At 36.5% G+C, this 17270-nt stretch overlaps 1 protein-coding gene across 1 annotated transcript; it reads left to right on the top strand.

The window, feature by feature from the left end:
• Positions 1–16125: 16125 nt before the first annotated feature.
• LOC130944401 (uncharacterized) lies at positions 16126–17070 on the top strand. Its single transcript, XM_057872719.1, has one exon. It carries the CDS (start codon positions 16126–16128, stop codon positions 17068–17070), a length of 945 nt encoding a protein of 314 aa, XP_057728702.1.
• The last annotated feature ends 200 nt before the right edge of the window (positions 17071–17270 follow it).

Here is a 17270-nt window from a genome sequence, read left to right as displayed (position 1 = left end):
GTTGTTATGCTTTGTTGTAGATCTACTATTGTTCCTTCCATTTTCTTTCAATTCAATAAGAGGTAATTCATAATAATTGCTCTTCTTTGCTTTTCTATTCTTGATCTCTTGCCTTTGTAGTTAGATCTCTCTTTAATTCTTGCAATTTATGTTGTTTACTTTTATTGCCTTTTATGTGTTTGTTGAAATGCCTCTTCTAGATATAGTATAGATTTTGTTCCTCTTGGGCTAGGTAGAGTAATTAGTGACACTTGAGTTATCTAATTCCTTTGTTGATTGGTAATTGGAGAGATTGCTAATTGGTTTGGAGTGCACTAAAGCTAGTCTTTCCTTGGGAGTTGGCTAGGACTTGTGGCTCAAGTCAATTCATCCACTTGACTTTCCTTTATTTAGTAAGGGTTAACTAAGTGGTAGCAATGAACAATTCTCATCACAATTGAGAAGGATAACTAGGATAGGACTTCTAATTTTCATACCTTGCCAAGAGCCTTTTATCGTTGTTAGTTTATTTTCATTGCCATTTACTTTTCATGCTTCTTATCAAAAACCCCAAAACACATTTCTAACCAATAACAAGACACTTTATTGTAAATCCTAGGGAGAACGACCCGAGGTTTAAATACTTCGGTTTATAGATTTTAGGGGTTTGTACTTGTGACAAACAAATTTTTGCATGAAAGGATTATTGTTGGTTTAGAGACTATACTTCAACGAGATTTCATTTGTGAAATTCTAAACCGTCAAAAATCCAATCATCAAAATGGCGCCGTTGCCGGGGAGTTGCAATGGTGTTGTGTTATTGGTTATTGTATATATGTGAATATTGTGAATATATTGCCTTTTGCTTTATTTGCTAGTTGTAGAATTTTGTTTCTCTTGATTTCTATTAGCTTTTGAATTTTGTTTTCTCTTTTCACTATGAATTCTCATTTTGGCTATGAGTGTGATTACAACTATGTTGTAGGTGATGGGAGCTACAATGAAGATGTGTATCAAGGATGGGACAACCAAAGGTGGGAGGAGCCATATGATCAATCCTCATGGCAACAACCTCCACCAATGCACTATGAAGAAGAGTCATTCTATGATGCATATCAATCTAATGGCTATGGTGAATCTCCTTGTGATTTTCAAGAACCACCACCATATTCCTATGAGTCATATCCTCAACATGACCCTCAACCACACTCACAAGCCTATTTTCAACAAACACCTCCATATGACCATGATCCTTACCCACCATACCAACCTCCTTTTGAACCATATGAGCCATAAATGAAACCACAATTCCAAGATTACTACTCCCAAGAACCACCTCAATACACACCACCACCTTACCAAAAAGAACCACCTTCCTATAATGAACCCTTTCTCCAAGGCAATGAACCCTCTTATCCACTCCAATCCTCAATGGACGAAATCCTTAGCCTTATACTTCAAGGGCAAGGAGAAATGCAAAGGGAGACACTAGAATTTATGGCTACCTTTACCAAGGTAGTAAGCATTTTAGCCTCCCAATGCTTGAGCACTCAAAGCACTCCCATGGTCACATGTGGAGAATCAATTAAAGAGCATATCATGAAGGAGAGATTGGAAACTCCGGTGGAAAAGGAGGAATCCTACTTTGTGTTAGAACAATTGGAGAAGCCTATGATTATTGAAGAAAAGGAAGAAATGGTTGAAGACTTAGGAGATGCGGAACCTCCATGGGAACCTAGAGTTATAGAAAACTCCTCCAAGAAGATTGAAGTTGATGTTGAGGAGGAATGTGCACAACCTCCAAGGCATATCCCATATGAAGACTTGGAAGGAATGGAGCAAGAGTTGAGTTTCCGTGGTGATAAAGATCATGCATCCAATCTTCTTGGTGAAGAATCCTTTGAATTTGAAGAACCTTCTCCCAATGAATTTGAAGGTGATGTGGAGGTAGATTTTTCTCAACCTCCCATTTATGACTTGAGTGATGGAGAAGAGTTAGATAAAGTTGATGAACAAAGGATTGAGAATGAAGAAGTTTATGAAGAGGTGGAGATTGACGAGGAAGCAAACAAGGGAGTAGAGCTTGCAAGCACATTGGAGACACCTCTCCCCAAGCCACCACCATCCATTCTCTCATTCAAGTGGGTAAATTCCTTATACTTAAGCTTTATTATTCCCCTTGAATATGGTTTGCTTGAGACGGATGGTCAACTTAGAAAAATTAGTGGCTTTAAGAGTAAAAAGGAGATGGTTAGTGGTTGGAAATGCCATTCTAGGCTCACCATGGTTACATGTTCAAAGCTTAATAGCAAGAGTTGGTGTAGAACTAGATTGCATGGGTCTAGAAGGATGTTTGGTCATTTTGTTGAGAATTCACCTTGCTCACCACCCACATGGATTAACGATAATCAACTTGGAGATGGGTGTGAAGACAAAATATGGGATTCGGGAACACATGAGGATCAACATTGGGAGCCCATGGTTTATGAAGAACTCCATCAAAGCTTGAGGATATTAATCTTGAATAATGAAGCTTATTGGAAGTCCAAGTATTTGTGGAAGTTCCAAGATGAATACAAGCACAAGCCACCTTGAGAGGAGCTCTCCATAAGTCCAACTTAAGGACAATAAACAAAACTGCTAAGTGGGAGACACCCCACCATGGTAAAATTCTTTCATTTTCTCTTTTGTACATATTGGTAGAACTAGTTTAATTTCATGTTTAGATTAGTTGGTTGAGTTTAATTAGTATTTTATCATGTTAAATAAGGTTTTAGGGTGTTTTGGTAGATGCTTGGAGGTTTAGAATGTTTGGATTGGTGCAAAAACATAGAGAAAAATTTTGGAAAAAAAACAGAGCACCATCTATGCGTACGCGCACTTCACGCGTACGCGTGCATCAAGCGTTTTCGACCATCCACGCGCACGCGTACATGACGCGTACGCGTGGATTGAAAAGTTTCATCTTCCATACATTGACTCGAGAGTTGTGCATACGCCGCGCCAATGTTATGCCTTTGGCAAAACTCCACTTGCGCGCATGATAAACCCCATTTTGACGATTTATCTTGCATTGATTCTAAGAGATTTTAATACCTTTTACCCTCATTTATCCATTGAAATAGCATGGTTTTGTGATTGTCTCCTTATTTGTGCTTAGATGTGAAAACATGCTTTTCAACCCTTAATTTGATGGTTTTAATCTCCCTTTGATTCCACTAGATGCCTTGATATGTTTGTTAGTGATTTCAGATTGAAAAGGGCTAGGAATGGATCAAAGGAGTGAAGAGGGAAAGCATGCAAAGTGGAGAAATCATGAAAAATCAAAGAAGTTGAACTCGCCCATGGATGCGCGCGCACACCTGGCGCTTGCGCGCACCTGCGAATCACCCCATGGACGCGTACGCGTGCTGTGCGCGTACGCGTCGGTGCTGATATATGATTTTTTAATGAATTCGCAACCAACAAATTCTGAAGGGTTGTGGGGCCCAATTGCAACCAACTTTGGCGCCAAAGATGCTATTTAAAGCCAAGGAGTGAAGAGAAGGGGGATTCCATTCATTACACACACATTAGGATTAGTTTAGAAGTAGTTTCTAGAGAGAGAAGCTCTCACTTCTCTCTAGAATTAGGATTAGGATTAGGTTTAGTTCTTAGATCTAGATTTTAATTCATCTTCTTCTACTTCTATCTTTTCAATTCTTTGTTGTTACATTCATCTTCCTCTATTCCTTTGTTGTAATTTCCTTTATGTTGTTCTTATGTTTTGTTATAGATCTACTTTTATTCCTTCCTTTCTCTTTCAATTCAATAAGAGGTAATTCATGTAGATCTTGTTTCCTTTAATTGTTGTTGTTAATTCTTTATATTTTATTGTTGTTAGATTTTGTTCTTGTTGTTGATTTACTATGTTTTCCTTTTATGCCTTCCAAGTGTTTGATGAAATGCTTGGTTGGATTTTAGAGTAGAATTTTATACTCTTGGCTTGGAAAGGTAACTTAGGACCTCTTGAGTTACTAATGTCCAAGTGATTGATGATTGGGAGCCATTGACTCTAGTTCTCACTAATTGAATTAGTGGAGAGTTAGGACTTATGGACTAGGATTGATATAGCTCATTTGACTTTCCTTTACTACTAGTTAGAGGATGATTTAATGAGATTAATCCTTGCCAATTCTCATATTGTGGTTAGTGATTAGGATAGAGATCCTTGACCACCAACCCTTGCCAAGATCTTTTTAGGCCTTAGTTACTTTCTTGTCATTTATCTTTCATGCTTCTTATCAAAACCCCAAAATAACTCACAACCAATAACAAGACACTTTATTGTAATTTCTAGGGAGAACGATAGGTTTCAATACTTCGGTTTATAAATTTAGGGGTTTGTTTTAGTGACAAACAACTTTTTGTATGAAAGGATTATTGATTGGTTTAGAAACTATACTTGCAACGAGAATTCATTTGTGAAATTCTATACCATCAAAAATCCAATCATCAGCGCACGCGCACATGACGCGTACGCGCCACTCTCGAAATAAGCCATCGACGCGCGCGCGCCATGTGTGCGTATGCGTGGATGCCCTTATTTCATACATTTCCTTTCTTCTCTTCTTTCCATTTCCTTCCTTCTCCTTTCTTCTTCCCTTCTTCTACCCCTCATCCAACACTTCCAAACACCATTGATAACCATTTATTTTAGTTAACTAATTAGTTAGTCAGTTAGTTGATAGTTAGTTTTAGTTAGTTTTTCATTTTATTTTCTCTTTTTCATCGCAAGTGTTGGATTGTTATTCTTGTTTACCATTAATTGCTGCTGGGTATTAAAAAGGGGATGTTATCTTAACATCATTATGTCTATAAACTTTGTTGGATTCTATTGTTGAGATTATATTTTTCTACTTGGTTTTGAGTTTTTCATGCTTACCTTTCGAAAAATACCAAGTGATGAGAATTGCCTTTGAGATTGTAACTCTTTTGAATTGCATGTTGTAGCTAGCCACCATGTGATTTGAACCGTATTCTTTGATTAGGCAATCTCTTGATGGATGATGTTGAGCATTTACCTTAATGCATTGTATTTCATGATTATATCCATCCATATGTTTGACTTGAATGCTTTCATTCTTCTCTAATGCTTGTCTTACCTTACAAGCTTACTTAAAGCATCTCAAGCACACTAGGATAAGTGAAGTGCATGCTTCTTTTGTGACATAACTTTTAGCCTAATGTGTGTTCTAAACCGCGCAATTTAGAATTCACACATATATTTGTCATTAATGTCACACTAATTCACTCACTAAATTCTAGTGATTAGTACCTCATTCCAACAATGTATGCTTCCTTTTTTATATCTTCTCATCTTATGGTGTTATATTTTTATTTTTCATGATGATGCACCACAAGCAATAACGGAAGCCAGACTAAGAACACGCAACAATCCGAAGAGTCGCCGTACCCCCTTGCTCATCTTTGAATGCACCGAGGACGGTGCAAACTTTTAAGTGTGGGGAGGTCGTCCGACCGGTCGGCGATTTTGGGTGACAAATTTTTAATCCCAACACTTTTGCATTTCATTCTAGGATTTTAGGATTTTTACTTGCATTTTCTTATTTTTGCATATATATACACAATAAGTTTAGTCAAAATAATAAAATTTTTCAAGAATTCTATCTATAGGGCACCTCAATTGATTGAGGAAAAACTTTTCATTAAGCTTGCTTGAAGTATATATATTGTGGATCATGTTTTTGAGCTAAGAACACAAGCTTGTGAGTTTTGAGCCTAATGGTGTGGTTACATCTTATAACCACTTATTTTCCCTTCTTGTGTGCATTATTCTCTTTCTATGATTGTAATCTTTGCTTTGTTTGATTCTTTATGTCCATTATTTTGTGTATTCATGCATTTATATGATTGAGGCCATCATTTCATTTAGCTTACTTACCCAAAAAGCCTTACCTTTTATCTTCCATTGTTAGCCAACTTTGAGCCTACGCTTAACCCACATGTTCTTTAATTTAGCACATTACAAGCCTTAAAGCGGAAAACAATAAAAGTCCTTAATTTGGATCTTTGATTAGCTTAGGCTAGTGTATGTGAGTATCATTCAAGTGTGGGAACCTTGGGACATTGGGTGAATAAAAGGGTAGTTTTGTATTATTAGTGTAAATATTGGGAATTGGGTACATACTTATATATTGATCAAATGTAAAACCTTATGCATTGATACTCTTGTATATAGAAAGAAAAAAAATGAGAAAAACAAAAGAAAAAGAAAAACAATATGGAAAAGAAAAGAAAAAAATAGAAAAAGAAAGAAAAAGAAGAAAAATAATAAAAAGGGGACAAAATGCCCCAAAGTGAAGCTCAATAAGATCAATGCATAAGTGTTGTGAAATGAAAAATAAAATGCATGAGTATGTGAAAAAGTGAGAAAAATGGATAGTTAGGTTAGAACTTAATTGTATAGGATGTCATAGGTTAGGTGGGAAGTCTAAGCTTATCAAAGATTCAAATATCAAGCTCACTTAACCAAATATGCATCCTACCTTGACCCTTACCCCATTACAACCTAAAGAAAAGACCTCATGATAATTGTATGCATGCATGAAGTAATTGTTGATTGTTAGAAGAAAAACAAATCTTAGAAAGCATTATTAGGAAAGAATTGAGAGAATCAACCCTAAACACTTGAGCGAATAGAGTGCAAACACATCCGGTGAGGGTTTGATGCTCAATTACATATCTCCACCTATGATCATCTCCTTTCATGCAAGTTTGTAAAAATATTTAATAGCTCAATTCAATTGTGGATTAGACTTGCTAGTCCTTTAGCCCTTATGCATATATGCTTCTTGGAAATTGATTTATTTTGACCAAGCAATTGCATTCATTTAGATAGTTGCATGTAGGTAGATTGCATTTAGTTAGTTTCCATTGAATAAATGTTGATGCCCTTCGCTTTCTCTTGGTTTAAGCATGAGGACATGCTTGGTTTAAGTGTGGGGAGGTTGATAAACCCCAATTGTAGGGTTTATCTTGTATTGATTTTTGGGGATTTTATCACATTTTACCCATATTTATTCAATGAAATAGCATGGTTTTATAACTTCTCCCTTAATTATGCTTAAGAGTGAAAACATGCTTTTTAGGTCTTAAAATAGCTAAATTTAATTCTCCTTGATTCTATTAGATGCCTTGATATGTTTGCTAAGTGATTTCAGATTTAGGAGGCAAGGATTGGACCAAGGGAATGAAGGAAAAGCATGTAGAAATGGAGAACTCATGAAGAAATAAAGGAAACGCAAAAGCTGTCAAGCCGACCTTTTCGCACTTAATCGGCCATAACTTGAGCCACAGAGGTCCAAATGATGCGGTTCCAGTTGGGTTGGAAAGCTAACATCCGGAGCTTCGAAACGATATAAGATTTGCCATAGTTGCTATACGTATGGTGACACGTACGCGCATAGTACGCGCACGTGCCGTTGCTGCCACCTGGTTCACTTAAAGCAAAACGTGGCCAGCGAATTCTAAAGCCTTGTGGGCCCAATCCAACTCATTTCTGATGCTATTTAACCCAAGGAGTGAAGAGGGAAACACATGTTAGTTACCATTAGTCATAGTTTAGTTTTAGAAGTAATTTCTAGAGAGAGAAGCTCTCACTTCTCTCTAGGATTAGGATTAGGATTAGGTTTAGTTCTTAGATCTAGATTTTAATTCATCTTCTTCTACTTCTATCTTCTCAATTCCTTGTAGTTAATTCATTCTTCTTCCATTCCTTTGTTGTAATTTCCTTTATGTTGTTGTTATGCTTTGTTGTAGATCTACTATTGTTCCTTCCATTTTCTTTCAATTCAATAAGAGGTAATTCATAATAATTGCTCTTCTTTGCTTTTCTATTCTTGATCTCTTGCCTTTGTAGTTAGATCTCTCTTTAATTCTTGCAATTTATGTTGTTTACTTTTATTGCCTTTTATGTGTTTGTTGAAATGCCTCTTCTAGATATAGTATAGATTTTGTTCCTCTTGGGCTAGGTAGAGTAATTAGTGACACTTGAGTTATCTAATTCCTTTGTTGATTGGTAATTGGAGAGATTGCTAATTGGTTTGGAGTGCACTAAAGCTAGTCTTTCCTTGGGAGTTGGCTAGGACTTGTGGCTCAAGTCAATTCATCCACTTGACTTTTCTTTATTTAGTAAGGGTTAACTAAGTGGTAGCAATGAACAATTCTCATCACAATTGAGAAGGATAACTAGGATAGGACTTCTAATTTTCATACCTTGCCAAGAGCCTTTTATCGTTGTTAGTTTATTTTCATTGCCATTTACTTTTCATGCTTCTTATCCAAAACCCCAAAACACATTTCTAACCAATAACAAGACACTTTATTGTAAATCTTAGGGAGAACGACCCGAGGTTTAAATACTTCGGTTTATAGATTTTAGGGGTTTGTACTTGTGACAAACAAATTTTTGCATGAAAGGATTATTGTTGGTTTAGAGACTATACTTCAACGAGATTTCATTTGTGAAATTCTAAACCGTCAAAAATCCAATCATCAAGGACCACCAAAGTCTTTGAGAAGCCAACAAATCGAGACAATTTCAGCAGTGGTGTCAGAGAGAGCACGATATTCACCTTCTGTGCTTGATCGAGCAGCGAATGTTTGCTTCTTAGCTCGCCAGAAAATGAGAGAGTCCCCAAGAAACAAATAATAGTAATGGAACGACGATCAGTGGGATCACCAGTCCAATCAGCATTTGAGTACGCTTGAAGGGATAAAGATGAATGGTAAAAAAAATAAAGGCCATGGAATAGGGTGCCTTTGATGCAGCGAAGAATATGAAGAATTGTCGCATAGTGAGTAGTATAAGGAGCTGACAAGAACTGGCTAAGAACATGAACTGGATAAGCGATGTCTGGTCGGATGACAGTTAAGTAGATGAGTCCTCCAACTAGCTATCGATAAAGAGTAGGATTATCCAAAACAGTGACATCCATAGGAGTAAATCGAACATTAGACTCAATAGGAGTAAACTTAGTGCGACTATCTATAATTCCGGCTTGAGCAAGAAGATCTGAAGCATATTTAGCTTGAGAGAGATAGATGCCATCATCGGTGGATATGACTTCTATACCAAAAGAATAGCTGAGAAAATTAAGATCTTTCATCTCAAAAATACGGTGAAGGGACGTCTTGAGATCAGAGATACCATCAACATCATCTCCAGTAATGATCATGTCATCAACATACAAAAGTAGAAGAACAACTCCACGTTCGCTTTTATGAATGAAGAGAGCATTTTCATGAGGGTTGCAAGTAAAACCAAGGTTGCATATGGTAGTGTTGAACTTGTTAAACCATTCACGAGGAGCTTGCTTAAGGCCATAAAGTGCCTTGCGAAGGAGACAGACTTTACTAGAAGGACAAGGATATCCCGGAGGTAGTTTCATACAGACTTTCTTTTTTAAATCCCTGTTAAAGAAATGCATTCTTCACATCCATTTGATTGAGAGACCATTTTTTAACCGCAACATTGGCAAGAAGAGCTCGAACAGACGTAAGACGAGTGACAGGAGCAAAAGTCTCTTCATAATCAATATCATGCTCTTGTGTACAACATTGAGCAACCAATCGTGTCTTATAACGATCAATAGAGCCATCAAAGCGAGTCTTGATCTTTTATATTCTTATACTACCCACAATTTGATCAGAAGGAGGATCAACCAAGTCCCAAGTGTGTGCTTTTTCAAATGCTTGAATTTTTTTCTGCATTGTTTCCTGCCAATTTGGATTGGTAGAGGCTTCTTGGAATGACCGAGGTTCATGATGATGAAAAATAGTAGAAAAATAGTGATAATCAAGAAGATGAGGAGGTGTATTTCTTACTTTAGAAGAACGAGTGGAAGAAGGAGGCATGACAGCAAGAGTAGAAGCATCGTCCAGTCTGGAATCGTCGGGAGATGGAGAAGAAGGAAGAGAAGGGGCCTTGAGGGATGGACTTGGGGTAGACCCTTAGTATCATCACTTGGAAAGAGATCAACATTGGGGTTAGTAAAAAACGGTAACGGAGTAGAAGGAATAGAATCAAAAGAGGAAAAACTAGAGAACATGTGATGCTCCCAGAAGACAACATGACGAGATATACAAATGCGTCGAGAGATAGGATCCCAACAACAATAACCCTTATGTTAAGAGCCATAATCAAGAAAACAACACATGCGAGCCCGAGGTTCAAGCTTATTGTGTTCATGAGGCTGAAGAAGGACAAAACAGACACAACCAAAGACACGGAGAGAGATGTAATGGGGAGAAGTATGACAAAGACGCTCAAAGGGAGTAGTGTTACCAAGAACAAAAGAAGGGAGTCTATTGATAACATGAACAGCAGTGAAAACAGCTTCACCCCAAGCACGCTCAGGACAGGAAAAGGAAATAAGTATCGCACGAACAGAGTCAAGAATATTACGGTGCTTACGTTCAGCTCTGCCATTTTGTTGAGAGGTACCAGGACAAGAAAACTCAAACAAAGTACCCTTTTCAGCAAGAAAATTTAAAAGTTTGGAGTCACGATATTCCATAGCATTTGATGCCAGGGCATCTTGGCCAGTTTCACTGACCTTTTCTTTACTGTTTTTAAGGTAGTTTCATGCATTTTCTTAGGAAATAAGCGAGTTTTGGGTAGATATTCACTTATATCTTGATTCAAGCATACATTGTGCACTTTACATGATTTCATGAGAATTTTGCATGAATTATATGATAAATTGGATGATGCATGATCCCATGATTAAGAGCAAGACTTTGATGCACTTTGTTTGATTGAATTCAGGCCAAAAGAAGAAGAGAAGAGCCACGTTAGTGGCTACGTTAGTTACACTAACGTGGAAGGAAGGAAGTGGCATTCACTTTGAAGAAAGGAAATAGAGCCAACGTTAGTGACACTTAACATTATCACTAACGTTGGACCAAGCTCATAAGTGGCCACGTTAGTTGTCACGTTAACTTTGTTAACGTGGCCTCTAACGTTAAGAAGTAAAGGGGAAGCCAACGTTAGTGATATTCAACTTTATCACTAACGTTGGCCAAGTCACAATAAGCCACGTTAACTCCCACGTTAACCTAGTTAACGTGGAAGCTAACGTGAAGAAGGGAGGTGATCGCCAACGTTAGTGATACCCAACATTGTCACTAACGTTGGAATGAGCCCACACAAGCCACTATGAGCCACGTTAACTTAGTTAACGTGGTAGTTAACGTGGGCAAAAGTCCCACCTGGCAGCCTGACCATGCCTTCTTCAAACACGCATAACTTGAGCCACAAAGCTCCAAATGAGGTGATTCCAGTGGCATTGAAAAGTAGGATTCCAGAGCTTTCCAAGCATATATGGCACTACATGGTTGAAACTAAATTTCAGGGAGAAAACCTGCCCCAAAAGTGTAATGATGAACATGGTATCAACCTGTAGTAAGGCCAGCTGACCTCTTCACCTTCCAAGAAGTGTAACTCGAGTTGTAGAGTTCCAAATGATGCGCTTCCAAAAGCATTGAAAAGTATATATCCAGGGCTTTCCAACAATATATAATAGTATGGGGTGAACACTAAGTTTAAGCTTCAGAAACTGGCAATAATGAAGCCCTGGTCGCTAGCGTTATTGGCACTCAAGTTTTCCATTAACGCTAGCGACTATGCCAGCGACCATGTCCACTTCAAAGGAGCATAACTTGAGCCACAGTGGTCCAATTGAGGTGGTTTTAGTTGCGTTAGAAAGCTGATATTCAAAGCTTTCCAACGATATATAATACTCTATAGTGGGCATGAAATTGAAGCACAAACAAGAGGCATCTTTTAAGCCCCAAAAATACCAACTGGGCAGCAAGTGCAACGTTAGCCACAATAACTTTAGCACTAACGCCAAACTTGTAGCATTAGTGTGGCTAACTTTAGCACTAACTTTAGCACCTGGACCTCAACTTAACTCACTTCTCTCTCAAGTCCACTTCAAAGTTCAAGCAAGCAAGCCCACAATTGTCAACCAATCAAGGCCACAAGAAGCATCTAGAATAGGAATTTTCATTTAAGTGTAATTTGCTTTTAATTTCATTTTGTAATTTAGGAGAGCCTATATAAAGGCCTTAGTTTTTACATTCTAGAGACGAGATCCTGAAAATTGAAGGAAGGGGGAGAGAGTGAAGACCAATTCGAACTTCTATGAATTGGCACACTCCAAGGGGAGTGGGTCTTCGGACCCCTCCCCTCAACCACTCTTCTTCCTTTTCCTTTCTTTTCTTTTCTTAGTAGTAGTTTAATTCTAGTTTGTACTTTTCATTTATGAATTTTGAAGTTTCAATTTTAGTTTTAATCTTCATCTTTACTTTTCTGCACTTTCTTTCTTTTCTATTTTGGTAGAGCAATGATAAACTAACTCTTTTCATTGGGTTAGAGAGCTCAATTGTGATTCAATGGATCAATTGTAATTCTTATTCTTCTTCTTCTTTTTTTTCTCTTGATTTTACTAGAAAGCTTTCAATCTTCATCCAATTGGGTAGTTATCTTGGAAAAGAAGCTATTCATACTTGGATCTCTTCGGAACCTTGGAAGAAGAATGAAGAGATCATGCTAGAAATGCTTTTTCATGTTGGACCAAATTGGGTTTGGATGGATATGTGACTATAATCCTCTCAATACTTGATTTGGGAAATGCATGTGGTATAATCAGTGACCATACTTCATCTCTTCTCATGAGCAATTGACCAAGGAATTGGCTATTGATCAAGATTTGAGAGATTGAATTACAAGGAATTGTAATTCGATCAATTAACATTGCCAAGGAGATCAATGAGTGCATTGATTGAGGAAGAGATGAAAATGAACTTGATCCGGAGGATTGCAATATCTCTTGATCCCAATGTTTATTTTATTTTTAGTTCTTACATTTACTTGCCATTTTACTTTTCTGCATTTTATTGCTTTCTTTACTTTTATGCCATTTACATTTCTTGTTGCTCATCATCCAAATATGATTCGTCTAACTAGAATAATCAATTAACCATTGATTGCTTAATCCGTTAATCTCTGTGGGATTCAACCTCATTCTTGTGAGTTTTTACTTGACGACAAATTCGGTACACTTGCCGAAGGGAGATTTGTTGAGAGACAGTTTCCACGTGCATCAGCATTATCCCATCTAAAGATTTTAATGACCTTTGAAAACTGAGTTCGAATCATAGTGGCCAAGTTAATATAAACCTGAGGCAGCTCATGACGATTAGCCATCAAATAAATCCAAGTAAAACGTGAATAATCATCAATACAGACTACAAAGTATTGAGCCCCTCCCATGGAAGCAGTGGGAGCGGGGCCTCAAACATCAGAATGAATAAGATCAAAAGGAGAGCAAGCAATGAAGGAATTATTATAAAAGGATAAGGCAGGTTATTTGTAGTTTGAAAAGAAATGCAATCAAAAGAATCATTTTGAACTTGACCTAAAACACCTGTAGACATAAATTTGTTAGAACTCACCAAATCATAAAGCAGCTTCTGATTGCGCAAAGGAAGCTGACGACGAGACTCGAAATAAGAAGATGATGAGCCTCATGACCTGCTACTTCTGTCGCCGACGATGAAGAACGCAACGAAGGTGCGTGACTGTGTGCAAGACAATGACGAGATAGAGAGCAACGATGACGACCAGTCTCGGAGACGAGAAGAGGGACGACGACCTTGATTACGAGACCGGAGACGAAAAAGAGAGCTTGAGTGCGATGCCGAGACAGTCGAGAGAGATCAAATTCCAGCAGGGGAGAGAGAGAGAAAGAGAAAGAGAGAGTAGGAAGAGAAGAGAAGAACAAATCTAAGAGAGGGTTTTTGAAACCCAGTTGAACGAATACTTTTGATTTTTTTTATTTTCCAGATATGTTTTTGTTTTATTGTTTACATTATTTGAAAATATAAAATTAGGATTAGTTAAATTCTAAAATTTGATTGATTTAAAAGAGTATTTTTATCTAATCGAATAAAGTAAATATGTTTAAGACATTTTATAAAATAAAATAAAAAATATTTTTTATTTTTATTTAATTAAAAAAATGTTATAATAAAAATAGTAATATAATATATATTTTTTAAAATAAAATTAAATACTAATATAAAAAATAAATTTCACATTGCTAATTATGATTTGTTTATATTTTAAACGTATTATTGTTGTGTAAAACGTAGATTCTTTTTATATGGGTAGAAATCAGGTGTCATTCGTTTGGGTACGTTAGAGCATCTCCAACGGGTAAAACTTTGGAGCCCTCCTACTGTGTTGTCAGAGAGAAAAGAGAGATGGGACGTTGGAGAGGAACTCACTTGAATTTCTTCACGCAATTCAGAGCACCTCCAATGGCTGATCCCCATTCAACTTTTTTCTGACACTTTGAGGAACTTACCTTTGGAGAAGCAGAGAAACGAGTTCCCTCATGGAGTTCAAGGTAGAGGAGTCCCTGCTTAGAGGGATTCAAGGACAACCAATGGTAACTTGTCACATGGCAAGTTACTTTTTAAATAAATAATTATATGAAATTATAATTAAATAAATAATTATATTAAATAATTAAATTGTAATAAATAATTATATTAAATAATTAAATAATATTCAATTTAATAATAATTATAATAATTAATTAAATTAAATAATTATAATTTTATTTAATTAATAATTTATATTAATTATTTAAATAATAATTAATTAAATAATTAAATTATAATTAATTTATTAATAATTATAATAATTAATTAGATTAAATAATTAAATTTTTATTTAATTAATAATTTATATTAATTATTTATATCATAATTAATATTAAATATTATTTATATTTATATTATTATATTAAATTAGCCGTTGTAAAATTAGCCGTTAGAAACTAGCCGTTATTATGTTACCATTATTATTAATAAATTAATATTTTGTTACTCTATATATACCGCTTAGATACACTTCTATTTTCACACTATCTACTACTCTTCTTTATCTTCTTCCAAATTTACGAAATCAAAGTTCTGCTACTATTATTTTTTGTTCGAAAAAATGGATCCAAACCAACTCAACTCTTTCTTCAATTACTTACAAAACTTTTCTCAAATTCCAAATACCCTACAATCTCAAACCTCAAACTCTCAAGTTCCAAATCAAAACTTCACACTACCAAATTTATTTCAAAATCCAAATCCACAAAATCTTTCTAATTTCAATTTTCAAACTCCTTATAATAATCAGTTTCCTATATTCCAACCGCAAAATCAAAATTCACAAACACCCAATTTTCCATTTTCGTCCATATTTAACCCCTTTAGCGGAAATGTTACTACAACTTCCTTGCCGTTTCCAACTCAATTCAGTGCATCAAGATATAACTCATCTGGTGTTGGTGGCTCTTCTAACCCATCCTCTCAAACTCCTATACAATTTAGTCCAAATTCGCAATATTCAGATTTTGCCAACTCTCGTGGATTAGATGCTATCGACTTTAATGATGATGATATAGAAGATCGGAGGCAAGATAGTATTCAACACTGGCATTGAAAAGAGGATGAGATGCTGATCAGTGGATGGTTAAATGTTTTAACTAACCCTATAGTTGGTACCGATCAAAAAGGGGAAATATTTTGGAGTCGAATTCATAGCTACTGTGTAAAATTTTGCTCCGACATGACAAGGGGGGTAGTTGCATGTAAAAAATGATGGTATAAGATCAACAAGGCTGTTGCACAATTTGCTGGTTGCTACGATCAAGCTAGTCGAAACATAAGGAGTGGTTCGAACGCTGATGATATAAAGGAGTTGGCTTATAAACTTTATTCCACAAATTATGGTCAAAAGTTTACTTTTGAGAGGCATTGTGAAATTACTGGTTTATGATGTAGTTTGTTTTATTTATTTCTGATGTAAGTTTTTAAATTAGTCAATATTATTGTGCCCTTATTGTTCATGAAAGTGACCGTTGCAAAATTAGCCATTGCAAAACTAGCCGTTAACTAGCTGTTAAGGTACTTATTGCAGACACACTTATAAATATTAACTATCCATGACTCTGCAACTCCACTTCAATTCTTGTTTCTCACCTCGAAAGAGAACTAAAAATTACATTTCTAAATATGGCTAGAAATTTTGATGATATGTTTAATGAGGCTTTGTATGGCAAAAGAAGACAGCAAGATAACACAGTCATAGATAATTGGATCGATGAGTGTTTACTTCAAGATTCAGAAGAAGAAGATATCGATAGAAGCTCTATCCCAATTACTCGTAGATGGATCAACAGAGATCGTGAAGCAGGACATGATCATCTTTTTCAAGATTACTTTGCAGATGAACCGGTGTATAATGCTGACATTTTCCGACGGAGATTTCGAATGAGAAGACATGTATTCCTTCCGATAGTAGACACTCTCTCAAATGTCTATCCGTATTTCCAACAGAGGGTTGATGCAACTGGAAGAAGAGGCTTGTCATCACTCCAGAAATGTACCGCTGCGATACGCATGTTAGCATATGGCGTAGGAGCTGATGCTGTTGATGATTATGTGCGCATAGGCGAGAGCACTACAATTGAATGCTTGGAAAAATTTATTGAATGTGTCATTTTGGTGTTCGAGGATGAATACTTGCGAAAATCCAAACCAAATGACGTACAACGTCTGCTACAAATGGCGGAGGGTCGTGGCTTCCCTGGCATGTTGGGTAGCATTTACTGCATGCATTGGCAATGGAAAAATTGTCCAAAGGCGTGGAAAGATATGTACATGAGTGGTTATCGTGGGGTTGCAACCATAGTACTTGAGGTTGTAGCATCTTCAGACCTTTGGATATGGCATGCGTTCTTTGGAGTTTCTGGTTCAAATAACGATATCAACGTGTTAGATCGTTCTCCAGTATTCGATGATATTCTAAACGACCGTACTCCGGAGGTAAATTACACTATTAATGGTAATAATTATACTATGGGATACTATTTAGCAGATGGTATTTATCCTGAATGGGCCACATTTGTCAAATCAATCTCAAAGCCACAAGGGGAGAAACGCAAGTTATTTGCATAATACCAAGAAGGGCAAAGAAAAGATGTGGAGCGAACATTCGGAGTGTTGCAAGCACGCTTTGCAATTATACGTGGTCCAACTTGTTTTGGGAAAAGAAGAAGCTTGCCAACATAATGAGAGCTTGTATTATATTGCATAATATGATTGTTGAGGATGAAAGAGCTTATGCAGGAAATTTTGCTCATGGCTTAGAGTATGAT

Source organism: Arachis stenosperma, chromosome 8 (assembly GCF_014773155.1).
Source record: "Arachis stenosperma cultivar V10309 chromosome 8, arast.V10309.gnm1.PFL2, whole genome shotgun sequence".
NCBI classification, from domain to species: domain Eukaryota; kingdom Viridiplantae; phylum Streptophyta; class Magnoliopsida; order Fabales; family Fabaceae; genus Arachis; species Arachis stenosperma.
The sequence above is the reverse complement of the archived record's forward strand: the minus strand, read 5'-3'. Positions and strand labels throughout refer to the sequence as shown.